General features: G+C 61.0%; 1 protein-coding gene across 2 annotated transcripts; it reads left to right on the top strand.

Annotated features, from left to right (window-relative positions):
- Positions 1-106: 106 nt before the first annotated feature.
- On the top strand, positions 107-16267 carry THOP1 (thimet oligopeptidase 1). 2 transcript variants are annotated; one of them, XM_075902713.1, is made up of 13 exons: positions 107-264; positions 1422-1625; positions 3183-3331; positions 3970-4077; positions 5053-5155; positions 5467-5627; positions 6492-6627; positions 6713-7079; positions 7805-8006; positions 10483-10669; positions 11024-11152; positions 11453-11589; positions 11826-16267. In XM_075902713.1, exons 1-13 carry the CDS (start codon positions 249-251, stop codon positions 11982-11984), a joined length of 2058 nt encoding a protein of 685 aa, XP_075758828.1. In that variant the 5' UTR covers positions 107-248; the 3' UTR covers positions 11985-16267. The 2 variants fall into 2 exon arrangements, with proteins under 2 accessions (XP_075758828.1, XP_075758827.1); XM_075902712.1 differs by lacking the exon at positions 107-264 and having other exon boundaries at positions 1286-1625; positions 11826-12002; positions 15801-16267.
- Positions 16268-18668: the final 2401 nt, after the last annotated feature.

Here is an 18668-nt window from a genome sequence, read left to right as displayed (position 1 = left end):
ATGGGGGCGGGTGAACCAATGCATTGTGGGATCGCTCAGGCAGGGCCCCTCTTCCCCGCGATTGACCATAGAGACGTAGCGCGGGAGGGGGCGCTAAGGCAGCTCCCCCCGCCCCCGGCTGGCCCCGCGCAGTCCTCCACCCTCCCAGAATCCTTCGCGCTGCCTCCTTCTCTCCTCCCCGCCGCCCCCCCCGGCCCGCGTGCTCGGGGCTGAGCGTCAGTGGCTGCGGCGCCTCCTCCCGCCCCCCCATGGCGCCCCCCACAGGTACCGCCCGGCTGGCGCGTGTGGGGCGGGGAGGGGATATTTGGGGGTGGCAGTGGGGGTGGGGTGATGGGGGGAGGGGATATTTTGGGGGTGGGGGTGGGGTGATGGGGGGAGGGGATATTTGGGGTGGCAGTGGGGGTGGGGTGATGGGGGGAGGGGATATTTTGGGGGTGGCAGTGGGGGGGAGGGGATATTTTGGGGGTGGGGGTGGGGTGATGGGGGGAGGGGATATTTTGGGGGTGGCAGTGGGGGGGAGGGGATATTTTGGGGGTGGGGGTGGGGTGATGGGGGGAGGGGATATTTAGGGGATGGCAATGGAGGGCTGAAGGGGTACTGGGGGAGGGTATATTTAGGGGGTGGCAGTGGGGGCGGGGTGATGGGGCAGTGAGTGGATAGGGAGGTGGGATATCTAGGAAGGGGGCAAAGTCTAGAGTGGGGAGTAGGGCGGGGGCATGGGAAGACGATGTGGAGTTGGGGGGCAGTGTGGGATGGAGGAGGAGGGAGGGGTGGGGAGAGCAGGTAACTCTTACGTGTGTTGGAGACAGTGCTTGGGGAGGTGGGGCAGGATGCATGACTGGGGGAATGGGGATAGGAAGGTGGGGGCAGGGTGCATGACCCTTAAATATCCCCCTACAAGCAAGAAGAGGTTCCTCCCCAGGTTTGCAAAGCTCTGCCAAGCCGGAATGAGTCTCAGAGAGAAAGCTCACCAGCATGGAGTTACTCCCAGCACCGGGAGGGTGGCAGCTCTGCTGCTGGGTCTGCTGCAGTCACTTGTCTTCTCATTAAGCCTATGCTGAGTGTTGCCTTCCCAACATCTGCCTCCTCCTGCACCAGTTCTCTGGGTTCTTTGTGTGTTACTTCCCCCACCCCGAAACCAGTGTTGCAAGGTTCTGCCACACATCTCTGCCAGCCCTTCTGCAATAGCAAACCTGATCTAGGGCAAGCTAATTAAGGAATCAAGTTTTACCCAGGAGTTGCCATACATAGGAGGCATAAAGTGTTGCAACTGTTCTTTTTACTCTTTGGTTCAAACAGATCAGGTTCTCTTCTGAGCTCTGCGGTATTTGCCGTACCTGTCTCTTGAGTCCCTGTGAGTTAGTTCTCCACCCTCTTCTAGGGCAATATCTGAGAGATGGATCTCTTTCCAACCTATTCAGGTAACGTTGTGGACAGCCAGTCCCACAGACTCCCAGTGAATCGGCTAAGATGGGACCTGACAGCAGAGCAAATAGAAAACATGACCGTGGAGCTCCTAGAGAAGACCAAGCAAGTATACGACCACGTGGGCTCCCAGGAGCAGGGGGAGGTCTCCTATGAAAATACTCTCAAAATTCTAGCTGATGTGGAAGTGGAGTATACAGGTATGTGGACAAACAGGATTTGGCTGTTTCTGGAACCCTTCTAGCTTTTGTTAGTCGCTGAGTGGTTTTTAGATCGTGTGCGTCTCTGGTCAACTGAATCATTGGCTTTTCCTTGTGTAACTCCATTAGCCTGTCTTACCTGGAGGAAATGTAGGGTTTCTACACAAGCGTGTAACTTGGAGAAATAGGATGAAATTGGATGGGCAGGGATCCAACTGCTGTGCTCAGTGCCTCTGGGCAAGATGGCTGGCAGGAAGCCCCCGGAGGGGCAGGACCTCACACGGAGGGGGCAGAGCTGGGGGCGGCCAGCCCTCCATGCTGCCTGGACCACAGTGCTCCTCCCCCCCCCCCCATTTCCCCAGCACTGCCTGGATTCTGTGGTGCCCCGACCTCCCAGGCAGCCCTGAGAGCTGCCTAGAGCACAGTACTCCAAACGGTGATTTAAGGGGCTCCAGGCAGCAATTTAAAGGGCTCCTTTGAATCACTAGATCCCAAAGCATCTGCCTCCTTTGTTTCCCACCACCCCCAGTCTGTGGATGGGGAAACAAAGAATGTCGGGAAAAATTGGCCCATTGGTGACTTCGGCAATGGGATGGTTTCCAAGCTGGAAGCCCCGCTAGTTGTGATTTTAAAAAACAACATTTAAGACGTTGAAGTTGCCAATTGCTTCAGTATCTGGACAAAAGGCTAGGCGATGTGCTGTAGGGATCAGCCATGTGTTGGCAGAGAGATGACTGGGTGACGAGCAATATTCCCTCTAATCTTTTCCGGCCACGTGTGCATTTTTTTCCAGCCATGTGCGGAATACATTTTTATGCACGCTGGGGCGTGTGCGAATGTGTACCCCCCATAGAAACACAAACCTAGCTGTGGGCAACCTGCTAATGAGCTGGGCAAGATTTGAACCTCTCCCCAGCTTGCACACTGATGACCAGTCTGGGCTTTTCCAGCTGTAACTTCTATGATCGGGTGTGGGAGGAGCAGGCATGTGTGTGTCTGGTTCCTTTTCCTGTGCAAACAATTTATTTCTCTTTACGACTCCAGCTAAAATGCTCTGAAAAAGTAACACCATGTTTGTAAAGGAAGCTGGCCCAGAGGGTAACACCTGTTTTCTGTGGTGCATAAATCCTACAACAGTATCTTTTCCTCAGTCTGATCACTAGGAGTGTGTCTAGACTACAGGGTTTTGTCGACAAAAGTGGACTTTTGTCAACAAAACTATAGAGGGAACATTGGTCTCAGGCCATTTTGTAAGGGACAGGTGTTATCAATGGTATTGCTAAATAGAGCTGTAGGGTTGTGAGATCCTATCCGGAGCAGCAAGAACTTGCAGTGTAGAGTTGACCGGCAGATCTGACTCCAGGACCTGTGGATGATGGAGCTCAGTGCTAGAGAGGGTTGTTTCAGGTTGGGTGTGGGGCATGTCGGTGGGAGTGGCTTGCCTTGCCCCCGCCGATTGGGTGCATGTCAGGCTCCGGGTTGTGAAACTGCCGCCTACTTCCTTCCCTAACCTGGCGGCTCCAGCTATAGTCTGAGCTCCTGGCTTTGTCGTTGCAGTTCAGAGGAACATGCTGGACTTCCCCCAGCACGTCTCCCCTCACAAAGATATCCGCACGGCGAGCACGGAGGCGGACAAAAAGCTCTCGGAGTTCGATGTGGAGATGAGCATGAGGCAGGACGTGTACCAGAGGATCGTCTGGCTCCAGGTTCGGCTGGGGAGGGGTAACCGGCGTGGCTCAGTGCTGAGAAGATGGCAGGTCCAGCATCCCAACAGGGAGTGTCTGCGGGCCTCCCTGTAATTTCCATGAGTGCCTCTCCCTACCACCTTTCCTGTTCAGTTGAGAGCTAAATTACAACACGAAGGCAATGTTGTCTAGTAGTTAGAGCAAGGGACTGGGGATTCGGGGCTTCTGGGATGCAGTCTCACCTCTGGCTCGCTGTGTGACCATGAGCACATCCTGTCCTTGTGTGCCTCAGTTTCCTTCTGGGATCCAATCTCAGACCAGCTGTGTGACTGTGAGCCAGTCCTGTCCCTTTGTGCCTCAGTTTCCCCCTCTGTAAAAGGAGGCTGGTGACATTGCCCTACATCCCATAGAGGCCCGACATCGGCTAGCAATTTGGGATGGGCTTTGAGACCCGTGTTGAAAACAATCTAGTGGGGACCAGTCTCTTGAATCTGACTCTTCTAGGGGGCTGTTTTCGTCTAGTTTGGGGTCTGCAGACATTGACACCCTCCAGCCATAGGACCGACGCAAACAATGTGCTGTGGTTGTGTGGCGGCTGTAGATTAGCAAACGCCACGTCCTGCCTGTCGGCTCCCGACACTCCCCTTTCTGTTTGACAGGAGAAGAGGGAATCTGCTTCCCTGAGGCCTGAAGCCAAGAGGTATCTAGAGAGGCTGATCAAACTGGGTAAACGAAATGGCCTTCACCTCCCGGAGGAGACGCAGGAGGTGAGTCTATCACTAGTAACCCTCAGTAGCTGTACAGAGAGATCTGACGGCTAAATAATAAAGAAAAGTTATTTATTAGTTCCCTAAATAGAAGAACTAGCGGGTAGCAGGTTTAAAACTAATAAAAGAAAGTTCTTTTTCACACAGCGTGTAGTCAACCTGTGGAACTCCTTGCCAGAGGAGGCTGTGAAGGCTAGGACTATAATAGAGTTTAAAGAGAAGCTAGATAATTTCCTGGAGGTTAGGTCCATAAAAGGCTATTAGCCAGGGGATAAAATGGTGTCCTTGGCCTCTGTCTGTCAGAGGCTGGAGAGGGATGGCAGGAGACAAATCGCTTGATCATTGTCTTCGGTCCACCCTCTCTGGGGCACCTGGTGCTGGCCACTGTCAGCAGACAGGCTACTGGGCTAGATGGACCTTTGGTCGGACCCAGTACGGCCGTTCTTATGTTCTTAGACTCTCAGCCGGGACCCTGTCATACCGGGGAGCTAATCTTTATTCCCTGTGCGATCCTTGGTGGGGAGTCACAATAGGACATAGCTGCCTAGGGATGAATCCAGCCCAAAAGCGGGGCAGAGCGTCTGGGGAACGGCGAGCGGATTTAGCTGGAGTGTCACATGTTGAGTAGGGTAACTCACATGGGCCTCATTGCAGCAGGTAGGAGCTAGCAGATCAGAGGGGAGCTTGACACCAGGTTTAAAACAGACAAGCAGAGGGAATGAGATCTGGACAGGCCTTAGACACCCGCAGCTCCTTGAACTGTCCCCAAATAGCCCAGCCATCACGCCAAAGCCCCGGCTCCCCCCAGGCGTGAGCCGCAATCGCCTGTCCCCCCGTTGTGTCTGTGTCTCTGCACGGCCAGCTCTGTTTGGGGGGGGGCATGATCAGCCTCTAGGGGATGGTGCAGAGCTAACTCTGCTCATCTTCCTCCCGTCTGATTTAGTTTTGTCTGATTCCGCGTGTGTCTTTTTAAAGAAAATCAAAGCCATTAAGAAAAGGCTGAGCCTGCTGTGCATCGACTTCAACAAGAACCTGAACGAAGACACCACCTCCCTGCCCTTCTCCAAGGAGGAACTGGGTAAGGGCTGTTCTGGGACGGAGGAATCTGGCCTGCTGGAGCCTTCGGGCAGATTTACTTCCCTTGGTGCTAAGTCTCCAGGGATGCCCCTTCTCTGAGCTCGCTGGCTAAGGGCCAGAGCCAGCGGAAGCAACTGGCAGCTGCTGGTCTGGGCAGCAGCTGAGTTGCCATCGAAGCCCCGTTTGGCCGGTGCACTCGCCAGTCGGCAGGCCGATGTGCATCCTCCTGCTTCCCGACGGGGCTGCCCAGCGCGCACGGCACGGGGAGGGGGTAGGGGGGCTGCAGCTAGCGTCTGTCTCCTCCGCTCCCAGGCGGGCTCCCTGACGACTTCCTGAACTCCCTGGAGAAGACGGAGGACGGCAAGCTGAAGGTCACCTTGAAGTACCCGCACTATTTCCCCCTCATGAAGAAATGCTGGGTGCCAGAGACGCGGCAGAAGATGGAGGAGGTGTTCAACTCCAGGTGCAAGGAGGTAGGCAGGGGACGGTCTGGAGCCAGAGCGTGCAGACCCGCTAGGCTGGAGAGCAACAGCCTCCCGGACGTGGGCATCGGGTCGGAGCGTTGTGATGGCGGGGACAAGGCCGAGGTCACAGCAGCCCAGACCAGGGCCCACTGAGCAGCCTCGGCAGAGAAGCCCAGGGTTAGAATGGGCGGGGGCTGGGGGGATGCCCCGGCCTAAGCTGTAGGGCAGGGCTACTCAACACGCGGTACATTGGTTTGCGGCCCGTGGGGCGGTTTGGGTTTACGTGGGGCTCAGCACACGGCCTGTGGGCATCCTTTGAACGTGGTCCGCCCCGGGAACGCGCCCCCACGACGGCGAGGCGTCTCCCAGGCGGGGCGAGCAGTGAAAGACGCAAGGGGACGGGCTGGCAGGAACAGACGGGTGCAGGGTGTCGGCGTTTCTAGCCCCGGGGAGGAGGAGCCGGGAGCGCTGGGGCATTGTGGGACGGGCTGGCTGCTTAGCCTTGTGGGCAGAGCCAGAGAGGTGCCAGCTGGCTCTCACTAGCCACGTTTGGGTCCAGCCCTGAGGTTTAAGGCTTAATCTTTCTATTCGTGCCCGTCAGTGTGAAAAGCTATTTGCATATATTTACATATATATTTGCACCTCTATGCAACCCCACTTAAGTTGCGGCCCTCGGCATGTATCGCGGCCCCTGGGGCTCCCAGTGGAAAGCCCTGCTGTAGGGGAAGGAGTTGCAACATCCTCCAGGTGCGAGGGGACGTACGAGCCGCCGCTTTCCCGGGAGGGCTGCTCTGCTCCCTCGGACTTCGTGCCTCCGCCCTGCTGGGCGTTTCCGGCTCCGTGGGCTGAGCTCTCCGTCCTGCTCCCTTGCAGGAGAACAGCTTGATCCTCAAGGAGCTGGTGGACCTGCGGGCTCAGAAAGCCGACCTCCTGGGCTTTGACACTCACGCCAATTTCGTGCTGGAAATGAACATGGCGAAAACCAGCAAGATTGTGGCTTCCTTCTTAGGTACTGCCCCTGGCTTTGGTGCGGGGGGCGGGCTGGCTTCTCCCATCCCTCCTGCTGTCACGCTGCCCCCTCTTTGTCTGTCCAGACAGGCTGGCCCAGAAGCTGAAGCCCCTGGGGGAGAAGGAACGGGCCGTGATCCTGGACCTGAAGAAGAAGGAGTGCGAGAAGCGGGGCTTGGAGTTTGACGCCCACATCTACGCCTGGGACATGCGCTACTACATGAACCAGGTGGAGGAGACGGTGTACAGCGTGGACCAGAACCTGCTGAAGGAGTATTTCCCCATGCAGGTGGTCACGGCTGGCCTGCTGGACATCTACCAGGAGCTGCTGGGCCTGAGCTTCCACCCGGAGGAGCACGCCCAGGTCTGGCACGAGGACGTGCAGCTCTACTCCGTGAAGGACGCTGCCTCGGGCAAGACCATCGGGAAATTCTACCTGGATTTGTACCCCCGGTGAGTCCCCATCGCGCCGGAGTGGAGGAGGGGGCAGTGGGGCTGGATCACGGGGAGTCTGCCTGCAGCAGGTTACAGGGCTTGGATTGCTCCCCTGTGCGAAACGGCTGGTGGGGTGGGGTGGTCCCCTCCCCTCCCCTCCCCTTCCCCCCGGCAGTGCCCCAGCAGTGCCCCCCTGCCCCTGGGAGCAGCGCTGGCTTGATTCCTGCAGTCAGTAGGGCTGGGCTACAAGATGGCGGGCACATGCTGCCCAGCGGCGGGTTCCTACTCTCGCTCAGCAGCTCTCCGTTGCGCCTCGCTCTGGGGTGTGTCCTTGTCCCACCCAGCCCTGGGGTGTCCTCCCCATCCCTTGTGAGCTGCGGTCACAGCTGACCCCTGGAGATGAGGCCAGGGAGGGCCTGATTCCTGCCTCTTTTATCTGGTGGGGGGGGCGCCTGACAGCAGCACAGACAGCCCCCAACATCCAGGTCACGGGGGAGGGAGGGGGCAGATGGGCCTTGGCCACCCTAAACCCCTTGCTAGGGTCAGCTTGAGATCTGCTGCGGGCCCCTCTGCTCCTGCTCCGTCCGGTTCCTGCCTCCCTAGACCCCAATGCAAGGGCAGAGAGACCTGGTTGGCCCAGCAGACCTGCATGGATCCGTCTGCACCTCCCAGGCTGCCGAGGGGGCTGGGCCGGGGCTGGCTGTGTGGGGGGATCCCTGTGACAGTTTCCTCCCCCTGCCCAGGGAGGGGAAGTACGGCCACGCGGCCTGCTTCGGCCTGCAGCCAGGCTGCCTCCTGCCAGATGGCAGCCGGCAGATCTCCATCGCCGCCATGGTGGCCAACTTCACCAAGCCCACGCCGGACACGCCGTCCCTGCTGCAGCACGACGAGGTGGAGACCTACTTCCACGAGTTCGGCCACGTCATGCACCAGCTCTGCTCCCAGGTGAGGGCGGGGTGGCCTGGGGGCAGCGGGGCGCGGGCTCCTCCTAGCCACACTGAGTGCTGCTGGGGGAGAAGGCTGCAGCCCTGGCCAGAGCCACACACAGTGCAAGGGGGACAGACAGACTCCCACACAGCTCTGCTGATGGGTCTTGATCCTGCTTCCCCACTGTCCCAGCCTGGGACTTCCCAACACAGCTCTGCCACGCCCCTCTGTCCTCACCCACAGCCCCCAGCTACCCCCGCCAGGGAATCCCCAACACAGCTCTGCCACGCCCCTCTGTCCTCACCCGCAGCCCCCAGCTACCCCCGCCAGGGAATCCCCAACACAGCTCTGCCACGCCCCTCCATCCTCACCCGCAGCCCCGGCTACCCCTGCCAGGGAATCCCCAACACAGCTCTGCCACGCCCCTCTGTCCTCACCCACAGCCCCCAGCTACCCCCGCCAGGGAATCCCCAACACAGCTCTGCCACGCCCCTCTGTCCTCACCCGCAGCCCCCAGCTACCCCCGCCAGGGAATCCCCAACACAGCTCTGCCATGCCCCTCGGTCCTCACCCGCAGCCCCGGCTACCCCTGCCAGGGAATCCCCAACACAGCTCTGCCACGCCCCTCCATCCTCACCCGCAGCCCCGGCTACCCCTGCCAGGGAATCCCCAACACAGCTCTGCCACGCCCCTCTGTCCTCACCCGCAGCCCCCAGCTACCCCCGCCAGGGAATCCCCAACACAGCTCTGCCATGCCCCTCGGTCCTCACCCGCAGCCCCGGCTACCCCTGCCAGGGAATCCCCAACACAGCTCTGCCACGCCCCTCCATCCTCACCCGCAGCCCCGGCTACCCCTGCCAGGGAATCCCCAACACAGCTCTGCCACGCCCCTCTGTCCTCACCCACAGCCCCCAGCTACCCCCGCCAGGGAATCCCCAACACAGCTCTGCCACGCCCCTCTGTCCTCACCCGCAGCCCCGGCTACCCCCGCCAGGGAGTCCCCAACACAGCTCTGCCACGCCCCTCCATCCTCACCCGCAGCCCCGGCTACCCCTGCCAGGGAGTCCCCAACACAGCTCTGCCACGCCCCTCAGTCCTCACCCGCAGCCCCCAGCTACCCCCGCCAGGGAGTCCCCAACACAGCTCTGCCACGCCCCTCTGTCCTCACCCACAGCCCCCGGCTACCCCCGTCAGGGAGTCCCCAACACAGCTCTGCCACGCCCCTCGGTCCTCACCCGCAGCCCCCGGCTACCCCCGCCAGGGAGTCCCCAACACAGCTCTGCCACGCCCCTCTGTCCTCACCCGCAGCCCCCGGCTACCCCCGCCAGGGAGTCCCCAACACAGCTCTGCCATGCCCTTCGGTCCTCACCCACAGCCCCCAGCTACCCCCGCCAGGGAATCCCCAACACAGCTCTGCCACGCCCCTCGGTCCTCACCCGCAGCCCCCGGCTACCCCCGTCAGGGAGTCCCCAACACAGCTCTGCCACGCCCCTCTGTCCTCACCCACAGCCCCGGCTACCCCCGCCAGGGAATCCCCAACACAGCTCTGCCACGCCCCTCGGTCCTCACCCGCAGCCCCCGGCTACCCCCGTCAGGGAGTCCCCAACACAGCTCTGCCACGCCCCTCTGTCCTCACCCGCAGCCCCCGGCTACCCCCGTCAGGGAGTCCCCAACACAGCTCTGCCACGCCCCTCTGTCCTCACCCGCAGCCCCCGGCTACCCCCGTCAGGGAGTCCCCAACACAGCTCTGCCACGCCCCTCTGTCCTCACCCACAGCCCCGGCTACCCCCGCCAGGGAGTCCCCAACACAGCTCTGCCACGCCCCTCGGTCCTCACCCGCAGCCCCCGGCTACCCCCGTCAGGGAGTCCCCAACACAGCTCTGCCACGCCCCTCTGTCCTCACCCGCAGCCCCCGGCTACCCCCGCCAGGGAATCCCCAACACAGCTCTGCCACGCCCCTCGGTCCTCACCCGCAGCCCCCGGCTACCCCCGTCAGGGAATCCCCAACACAGCTCTGCCACGCCCCTCCGTCCTCACCCACAAACCTGGCTATCCCAGCCCTGGGTCTCCTGCCTTCCCAGCTCTGCCAATGCCCCTTGACCCCAACTTTTTGCCCTTCCACCAGCTCTACTCCCTTCTAAGCGGAACCCCCCTCCTGCGCCCTGTTATCCCAGCTCTGGGATCGGGCTGCAGAGCCCCGCGTTGCCAGTCCCTTGCCACGCCCGCGCCGCAGCCGGCAGTTGTGCCCAAGAGCCCAGTGGCTTGGGGCAAGCGATTTCTCCCAGGCACAAGGCTGGGAGCAGCAGGCTCGGCTCACTTCCACTGAGGGAGGTGCTAAACTCCAGTCCCCATGCCCCACACACCCGGTCATTTGCCTGTGCGCCTCTAGGAGCCCGCCAGGGCCCTGCAGCTCGGCCAGGTTTCCCCTCCCTCCGCAGCAGGGGGGCTCTGGGTCAGCGATCTTGGCGCCTAGCCCGCCGTGTGCCCCTCGTAGGCGGAGTTCGCCATGTTCAGTGGGACCCATGTGGAGCGGGACTTTGTTGAAGCCCCGTCCCAGATGCTGGAGAACTGGGTGTGGGAGAGGGAGCCGCTGCTGCGCATGTCCAGGCACTACAGAACCGGCAGCCCCATGCCCGACGAGCTGCAGGACAAGCTCATCCAATCCCGGCAGGCGAACACAGGTAGGAGCTCCCCTCCCCCTCCCCCTTCCTGCTTTGGCACTGGGCCGTGCACCCCGGGCCCGGGCAGGGCGGTGCCTCCCTGGGCTCTGGGAGGCGGGAGACGTAGGCCGGGGGGTGGGAAATGGGTTTGGTGTGCCTGTGTGGGGTGCAGCGATCACTAGCAGTCACTGTGGGGGAACTGCTGGGGTGGGGGGGCTGCTGATGGCATTGGGGGGCTCAGCACTGGAGCAGTGGGAGGTTGCAGGAGAGGCTTGCTGGGGCCGTGGGGTGCAAGCACCCTCACCTAGCCTCTGCTGGCTGCTACCCGCCTGCCGGGGCCACCCCCTCTGGCTCACCCTTTCCCTCCCGGAGCAGGGCTGTTCAACTTGCGTCAGATCGTCCTGGCAAAGGTGGACCAGGCCCTTCACACCCAGACGAAAGCCGACCCGGTGGAGGAGTACGCCCGGCTGTGCAAGGAGGTGCTGGGCATCCCTGCCACCCCAGGTACCTACCTGGCACTCGTGGACACGCGTGTTCGGACTCCAGGGGCTGCGGCTTCCCTGTGGGCACGGCAGGGTGGTCCACCCAGGAGCATCGGGCTTGGGGAATTCGCTCCAATGGAGCCATTGCTGAGCCTGGCAGAAAATCCCCCCATGATCACGGGGACGCTGACCTGCTGCCTGGGCCAGTAAACCGTCCGTGTTGGGTTTTTGCAGCTTGGCCCAAGGGTGTTTCCCACCCCGCTCCCTGGCTGGGGTCGCGCCCTGCTCCTCAGCGGGCTGCATGCTTGTCTGACTCCTGCAGGCACCAACATGCCGGCCACCTTTGGCCACCTGGCTGGCGGCTACGACGCCCAGTACTACGGCTACCTCTGGAGCGAAGTCTACTCCATGGACATGTTCCACACGCGCTTCAAGCAGGAGGGGATCATGAACTGTAAGGTAGCGGAAGCTCCGGTCGGTCTCTCTCCCCCGAGCGCTGTAGAAATGCGGCCCTGTGGGGCTGCCGCGGGAGGGGCAAGGGATCCGCGGGGAGACCCTCTCTGGCAGTGACCAGCCCAGAGCGGGAGGAAGGAGACAGCACGGGCATCGGCTGCTTCGCTGCCCTCCCATCCCTGAGTCCCGCTCCCGCCCCTTCCCCGTCTTTCCCTCACCTGCCGACTGGTCTTCCCCTGCAGGTGGGCACGGATTACAGGAACCACATCCTGCAGCCCGGAGGGTCCCTGGACGCAATTGACATGTTGAGGCAGTTCCTGGGTCGAGACCCCAAAGAAGACGCCTTCCTGGCTAGTAAAGGGCTGAAGGTCGAGTCCGGCTCGCTGCCGACCGCCTGCTAAAACCTCGCCCGCCGCCCTGTGAGTAGAGCCAGCTCCTTTACATGCCCGTCCTCCTGAGCCAAAGAACCAGGCAACACCACATTCCTCTGTCCTTCAAGCATTGCCCGGCGGCTGCTCTTCCTCCGCAGACCTCACGTCGGGCAGAGGGGTTTCGGTCCGGCGCTGCCAGTTTTCCTCTGTGGTGACAGCCATGCCAAGGGGCGGTGGCGCTGTCTGTCGCCCCTCGGCGTGGGGTCTGCGGGCGTGATAAGTAGCCGGAACAAATTGGCTTGAAGCTGAAACTTTGCACCTAGTGTGTCTGCGTCGGGGGTGGGGGGTGGTAACAATTAGGTTTCTCCTTTTCGAAGTGGCACCGTTGTTTAAGAGCTGGGATTTCCTCAGCTTGGTTTGCGCCGCTCCCGGCTCTGAGCGCAGAACAAACGAACAGGGAGAAACGAAAGGACGGGGCGGTTTGGCCTCTGATCGGAAACCTCCCAATAAGCTTGGCTGAGTCGCCGAGGTGCCCAAAGCCACTAGCTGCTCCTGTGCTGACTTCGTAGCCTCGCGAACCCCTAGGAGCGGTGGGGTTCCTGCTCCCTACCACCGGCCTGCGGGGGGCTGAGTCCCCTCCTGCCCCAGAACTTCCCCCTGTTGCGTTGGTCAAAGCAAATGTCATTCCAGCCCAAGTCACAAGGGGGGCTGTCCCTTCTCCTCCTCCTCCCCTGGTGTATTCAGAGCTGGAAGGGACCCCACCCCGCAAAGGTGCCAGGCACCCTCCTGGGCGCAGTCAGGACTGTGCAGGCTCAGACGCTCGTGACGCTGGGAGCACCCGGATGACGCAGCATGACTGGGCTGCTGCCTCTCCCCGCTCCGCACGCAGAGTTTGGTCCAGGGGGCACGGGCAGACGACAGCAACATGGCTCACAGGGGTACTAACACCTCGGGCCCTGGCTAGGGATCCTTTAATGCCAGGTGGTGGGTGCAGCACTGCAGCCTGTGGGAGCCAGGGCCTACGGATACTGCCTAGAACTAGCTCTAATGCAGAGGGGGCCTCAAAGTCAGGGCTGGTGTCATGTGCCGCCTCTGCTGTCCGGCCACCTCTGCCCCTCTCACAGGCTGCCGTCAGGGGCCTTGGTCTCCGCCCTCTGTGATGGCGGGTCGCTGAGACCCTTGACTGACTGGTGCATCCTTTGAGACGCTGTTTCAGTCCTCACTCTCCTGGGGAAAACCTGATCCCGAGGAGAGACGGCGGCCCGCTGTCATTGCGTCTTCTTTTCCTCGCTCGAGGGAAAACCTCTTCTCTTCCCCCTCTCTGAAATTTTGGGCCAGGCCTTTCCTGTCCTACTTGATTCCTACTTTGGAATAGTATGATACTAGATGCAAGACAGGGAGACTCGCTGAAATATTTATTTGCTTATTAACGTGAATTGCTGCTGCTGGATCAAGTGTTACAGAAAAGCCCTGTGGATTGCAGGCAGGAATCTCACCTCCCTTTAGCACAAGCTTTGCTTTTAAGGACCATAGCAAAGCGTGAAATTCATTTAAATGGTAGAAGCCTCCCCGTAGGATAAGGTTTGAGTAGTAAATGGATTCTCATCCCCACTCCCTTTTCTCAGTGACTGTGCCCCAAACCACTATCGAGCCATCTCTGGTAAATGGGGCCAACCCCCCCCCCAAAAACCTCTTTGTTTTCTGTTGAAATGCCCCCCCCCCCCAAAACTCCCCAAACTCCCCTGCCCTGCGCAGGGAAAGGTGAGGGCAGATAGAGGTGCAGCGTTTTCAAACGCAGCCACTGAATTTGAGCTTAATTGTGGGGGACCCGACATGAGCCTCTATGAGCTTGATGTTTTTTCTGGGAGTGCTGATTTCAGTTGGAGCTGTAGGTGCCCAGTGCAGTCCTCGGAGCCGTCTGAAAATGTGCCCATTCCTGGTTAGGTTTAAAAAACAACAGCACATGTAGGGCCTCCATTCTAGGCTGTAAAAGGTTAAGTGGGTACTTGGTAATCATTAGACTTACTGGACTGCTTGCCGGGTAACTGAGCCCTGGCCATGTCGGGGCAGCAGGCAAGGCCGCGTCTGCGTCAGGCTGCCAACGGTGCAATAATTTGAATCGTTTCACTCTTTGAATAGATATTTCCATCCCTACCCCATTCCTTTAAAAATCTCACTTCTGCCTGGATTTTTGTTACCCCCCAAGTTTCCCCTTTAAAATCGCCGTCAGTGAAAGATCCGGGAGGGGGTGGGGAGGGGATATCTTCCCTACGTTTTCACGCCGACTCTGTGCGTTTGACGGCGCTTTGTGAAACTGACTAGACACATGGGGAAACCCTGCTTCCGTTGACTTCAGTGTGACCAGGATGGCAACCCCAGTTCTCAGTTTCCCCTTGTTTCGGCTTTCCCAGCCTGTCTACACTGACTGCTGAGCGCCAACCCCCCTCGCTCCCCTGAAAGACAGAAGTGTTGCCGTGGCAAACACCAGGGTACAGGGCGTGTTTGTGGCAGGAATGCTCTCCTGACAAACAGCAGCTGTGCAGCCCGAGTTTTAGCAACGCAGCTGCGACACTGAAATTGTGCAGCAGAGACAGAGCCTCCATGACAGGCGGGAGAACATTTTTCTTTCTCCGCAAAAGAAAACAGGAGTGTAAACGCTGACCCATCCTGGAGAAGGCCCCAGGGACAGTGGTAGAAATTGTAACCGGTGTTAGTTCTTTTTTCCTCCCTGAATTTCAGGATGTCTTTGCCCCATTAACAACCTTCGTGTTTACAGTGCCTGGTTCGGGAGCTCCCGCCCAGCCTGTGCCCTAAGAAACCCCGCTCAGGCCTGCGCTGCTTTTTGCCAGCAGGAGGTGGCACTGATTGAGCCGCAGATGCAGGGAAGGATAGAAACTGAACTCGGGGAGCCAAGCGCCTTGTGAGGAGTGGCAGGATCTGGCATCCCCCAGATTTTCCATTGTCCCTGACCTCTGACGGTGAAGGGGAGACTGTTGTTTTCTGGCGGTTGTTGGCACGGCAGCTGCTGCAAACATGAACAACCTATAGTTTCTGGCAGGACCCCGCCCATTAGCTGTCTGTCCAGCCCCCCTCTTTGAATTGCAAATCAACCCCACCCTTAAGTACCAGCTTCCGGGTCCTGCCCACCTCCCTCTTCCCTTCCGCTTCTGAGTTCCTTCTGCCATGAGTATCAATAGCGAGAGCTCAGTCCTGCCATGAGTACGGCTGTGCTGTTACTCGGCCACCTGCTGCCATGTGCAGCCCAGCGCCCCGGGCGTAGGATCCGGGATTGGAGCAGAATCCCACACTGAGGGATGGGTTCAGACCCTCTCAGGGTTAGACCTCTGAGCCCTGGATTCCACCCCAGGCCTCTGTCCAGAAGTTCAATGCAAGCCCCTTTCTATTGGGCAGCGCTCGGGATCTGTATTCTTCCCTTCTCCACGCCTGGCGCGATGCAACTCGCCACAGAAAACTCCAGACCCAGGAAGGGATCAGCAAAAATTGCTGCATGACCCTTGCAGGTGAAATCACCAGGGCAGCCCCATCTCCCTGCCCCTCCTGGGGCCTCTATCGACCATGGGATCCTTTCTCCATAGCTGCCTCCTGCCCTTCTGTCCCTGGGCAGCCATGTGGCTCCTGGGTGCCCGCTGGGTACTTCATGTTTTCTATCTTCCCCCGGTCTGAGCCCCAGCTCTGTCTCTGGGGGTGCGTGCACGCCTGGCTCCTTGCGGTTGGACTCAGTGGTGGGGCTTGGGGGCTGGAAGGGATTTGCCTCCTGCCTCCTTTCGCCCCACTCAGAATAAACTGGGATGGGATAACCTGTCCGCTTTGCTCTCTCCTGCCCAGGCCGCCTGTGCTGTTGCTCTCAGACCTCGCCTTGGCCGTTTGCAGGCGGAGGCTGGAATTCGTTCTCCCTGGAGCATGGAGGGTGGGGCACCTTCACTTGTGAACCCTCCTATCATCCCCCACAACCCCCCTTTGACTGTCTGTGTTCACACCAGGCTCAGGACTGGACCGGCAGCAGGCAGTGGGTTCTCCGCTGCCACGGTAGCCGGGCTGTGCGCCCTCCCTTCACTAGCCCTGGAATTCACTGGGGTGCTCCGAGCACCCAAACCCACCGGCACCAACTGGCCACTTTCCGTTCTGCCCTGTTTCGCCTCCCCCATCCGGCCGGGGCGAGGGCGGGCGCTTTCCTGTTCTCCGAGGCCAGGGCGGCCGCCTGGGTTCTGTAACCGTCACGCCCAGCCCTGTGTGGTAGCCTGGTTGGATTGGAGAGGATTCCTAACACTAATAAAGAGGGTTTTGTAAATGGAGCTGATGTCGCTCGCTCTCTGCCGGGGCCCTGGCTCGCCGCCCCCCTGCCATGCAGCATGGGGGGGGGGGAGGGAAAAGCCTGGACTGCTAATGTATTCATCTTCGCTGCTCGGCCGTGGGGCCGCTCAGGGCTTTGCTCCCTGTAGCACAGAGAGGGACACGGAGAGTGGCAGAGCCGCAATCAAACCTGGGTCTCCCACATCCACCCTGTTCCACCCTTAAACCTCCATTCTCAGTGGTTGCGGTTGCACTTAGCCGCCCCCGTGCTGGGTGCTGCACAAACCCAAGAGCCCCGTGGTCAGACACTGAGCGGTCAGAGGCTTTTCCCACAGGGTGTCTCCTGGATCCACCTTTCCCAGCCTGCGGCCTGGCTGGCAGCCTTTCCTTCTGCGCAGAGCAGAGGGGCACGGCTCCTGGGACTGTCATGTGCTGCTGCTGGAAGCACATCTCCCCGGAAGGGGGCAGCGTGACTCTGCTTTCTGCCCTGGGCTGCGGGGCTGGCCTGTCGCTTTTCCGTGCGGGGCTCCGGGCCGGGCCTGGCCTGGCCTGTCTCTCCTGGAATCCGAGCTGCAGGAAGGGCCCTGGGCTCTATTTGCGGAGCCGGGAGTGCAGCCGCTGGGGGCAGAGGATCAGGTCGCCCCACCCCCGTCGCCCTCCACAACGAGCCCTCCAGCCGCAGGGGCAAAGGGGCAGCTGAGCTAGACGTGATGGATTCCAGAGCTGGCTGGGCTCCTCCAGCCCGAAGTAAGGCCCAGGCTGCCAGGATCACCTTAGTTTGTCTGCTCCTGTCTCTCTCCTCCCCCGCCTACTGCTCTGAAACACCCAACTCCCTGGGCAAAGCCCCACTTCCCTGCCCTCCCAGGGAAGGGAAACTGGTGCCATGGGATACCCTGTCCTGCCTGGCGCCTCCCGCTGGGCAGGGCTGCCTGCCGGGGGCATGGAGCAGGGTGTCCCCCACCGGGCACAGCCACATGCAGCCCAGCCAGGACCTCGCCCTCGCGCCGCTCCGGTGGACTGGGCCTTGCAGCCCTTGGTGGTTCTCCCACGGGGCCTGGCAGGGGCATGGCCCCTACGCGTCCTGGCTGGAGCAGGGCGGGGGGAGCAGGGCGCATTCCTCTGCTGTGTTCGGCCAAGAGGACCCGATAGCCTCGTCTCCGGGACCCTGTCGCACGCCAGGGGCTAATCTGCAAACACGGGCATGTGAGCTGGGTGCCGCATTCTTGGCAAGGACCCGCTGGGGGGGAGGGGGTCAGACAGCACCCGTCCTGCCCCGCTACTGCCAGCAGCATTAGCGCTGCCAGCAGATACCCAAGCTGTAACCACTAGACACCACTGCCTGCCCCACCAGCTGGCTGCACCCCCCTCTCACACGCCTCCACCACAGAGGCTGGGTCCTCTGGGATGCTTAGGCGAAGCTCTTAAGTCAGGGCCTTTCGGAAGGGCAGTGGCCAAGTGGGGCCGGATGCCCCTTTGCCCCCAGGGCGGGCTCAGCGCAGTGGCAGGGCCCAAGCCGCGCACCCTGGACTTGCCCGGAAGGAGGGGCAGGGGGCTGTGCAAAGGAGGGCAGCAGCCTTGTCCCATTGTAGGGGGGGAACTGAGGGCCGAAGCAGGGCCGTGACTTGCCTTAGGCCAGTGGCAGAAGCGGGAGCGGCCCCCAGGTCTCCGGCGTCGCAGCCACGTGCTCTTGCCACTAGGCCTGCTGCTCGGCGGCAGGTTTGCAGCCCAATGTCTCTGCCCCAGAGCCCTCCAAATCAGACACTCCTGCAGCAGGCCCACGGGCGTTTAATTGGAAACCGTATTTCCGTGACTGACGCCGGCCCAGGCCGCACACGGCTCGTGGGCTGCGGCTGGCGGCCTGTTGGTCCCGCTGGCCCGCGCGCCGCCTCTGGGGAACGTGTGGGGCTGGGGTTGGACACGCACAAATGGCTGAGTGTCTGCTGCTCTTGCAGCCACTGCCCCCCATGCCGGACCCACAGCCCCCCGTCTGGACTTCTCCACAGCTCTGCCAGTGCCCCCCAGTCCTGCCTCCCCTCAGCTCTGCCAGTGCCCCTCACTCCTGCCCCCCAGTCCTGCCCGCCCCCAGCTCTGCCAGTGCCCCTCATTCCTGCCCCACAGCCCCCAGTCCTGCCCGCCCCCAGCTCTGCCATAGCCCCCCACTCGCTATCTACGCATGCCCCCCCATCCCATCTGTTTCACTGCACCCCTCAGCGCTGGGCTACATGTGCGCCAAGGGCCCCTCCCAGCCCTAGCACCCCCCGGTCCCTGTGCCACCCTCACCCGCAGCCTGGGCAGGGCCGGGCTGTCTCCTCAGGTGGGGAGAGGGGTTCAGACTCAATGGGCCCCCTGCTGTCCCCTCCCATGGACTCCTGGGTTCTCCCCCCCCACCCCCCGAGCTGCCAG

The sequence above is a fragment of the Pelodiscus sinensis genome, chromosome 19, assembly GCF_049634645.1.
Source record: "Pelodiscus sinensis isolate JC-2024 chromosome 19, ASM4963464v1, whole genome shotgun sequence".
Taxonomy (NCBI): Eukaryota; Metazoa; Chordata; order Testudines; family Trionychidae; genus Pelodiscus; species Pelodiscus sinensis.
Note: the sequence above shows the minus strand (reverse complement) of the source record. Positions and strands in the feature narration are given on the sequence as shown.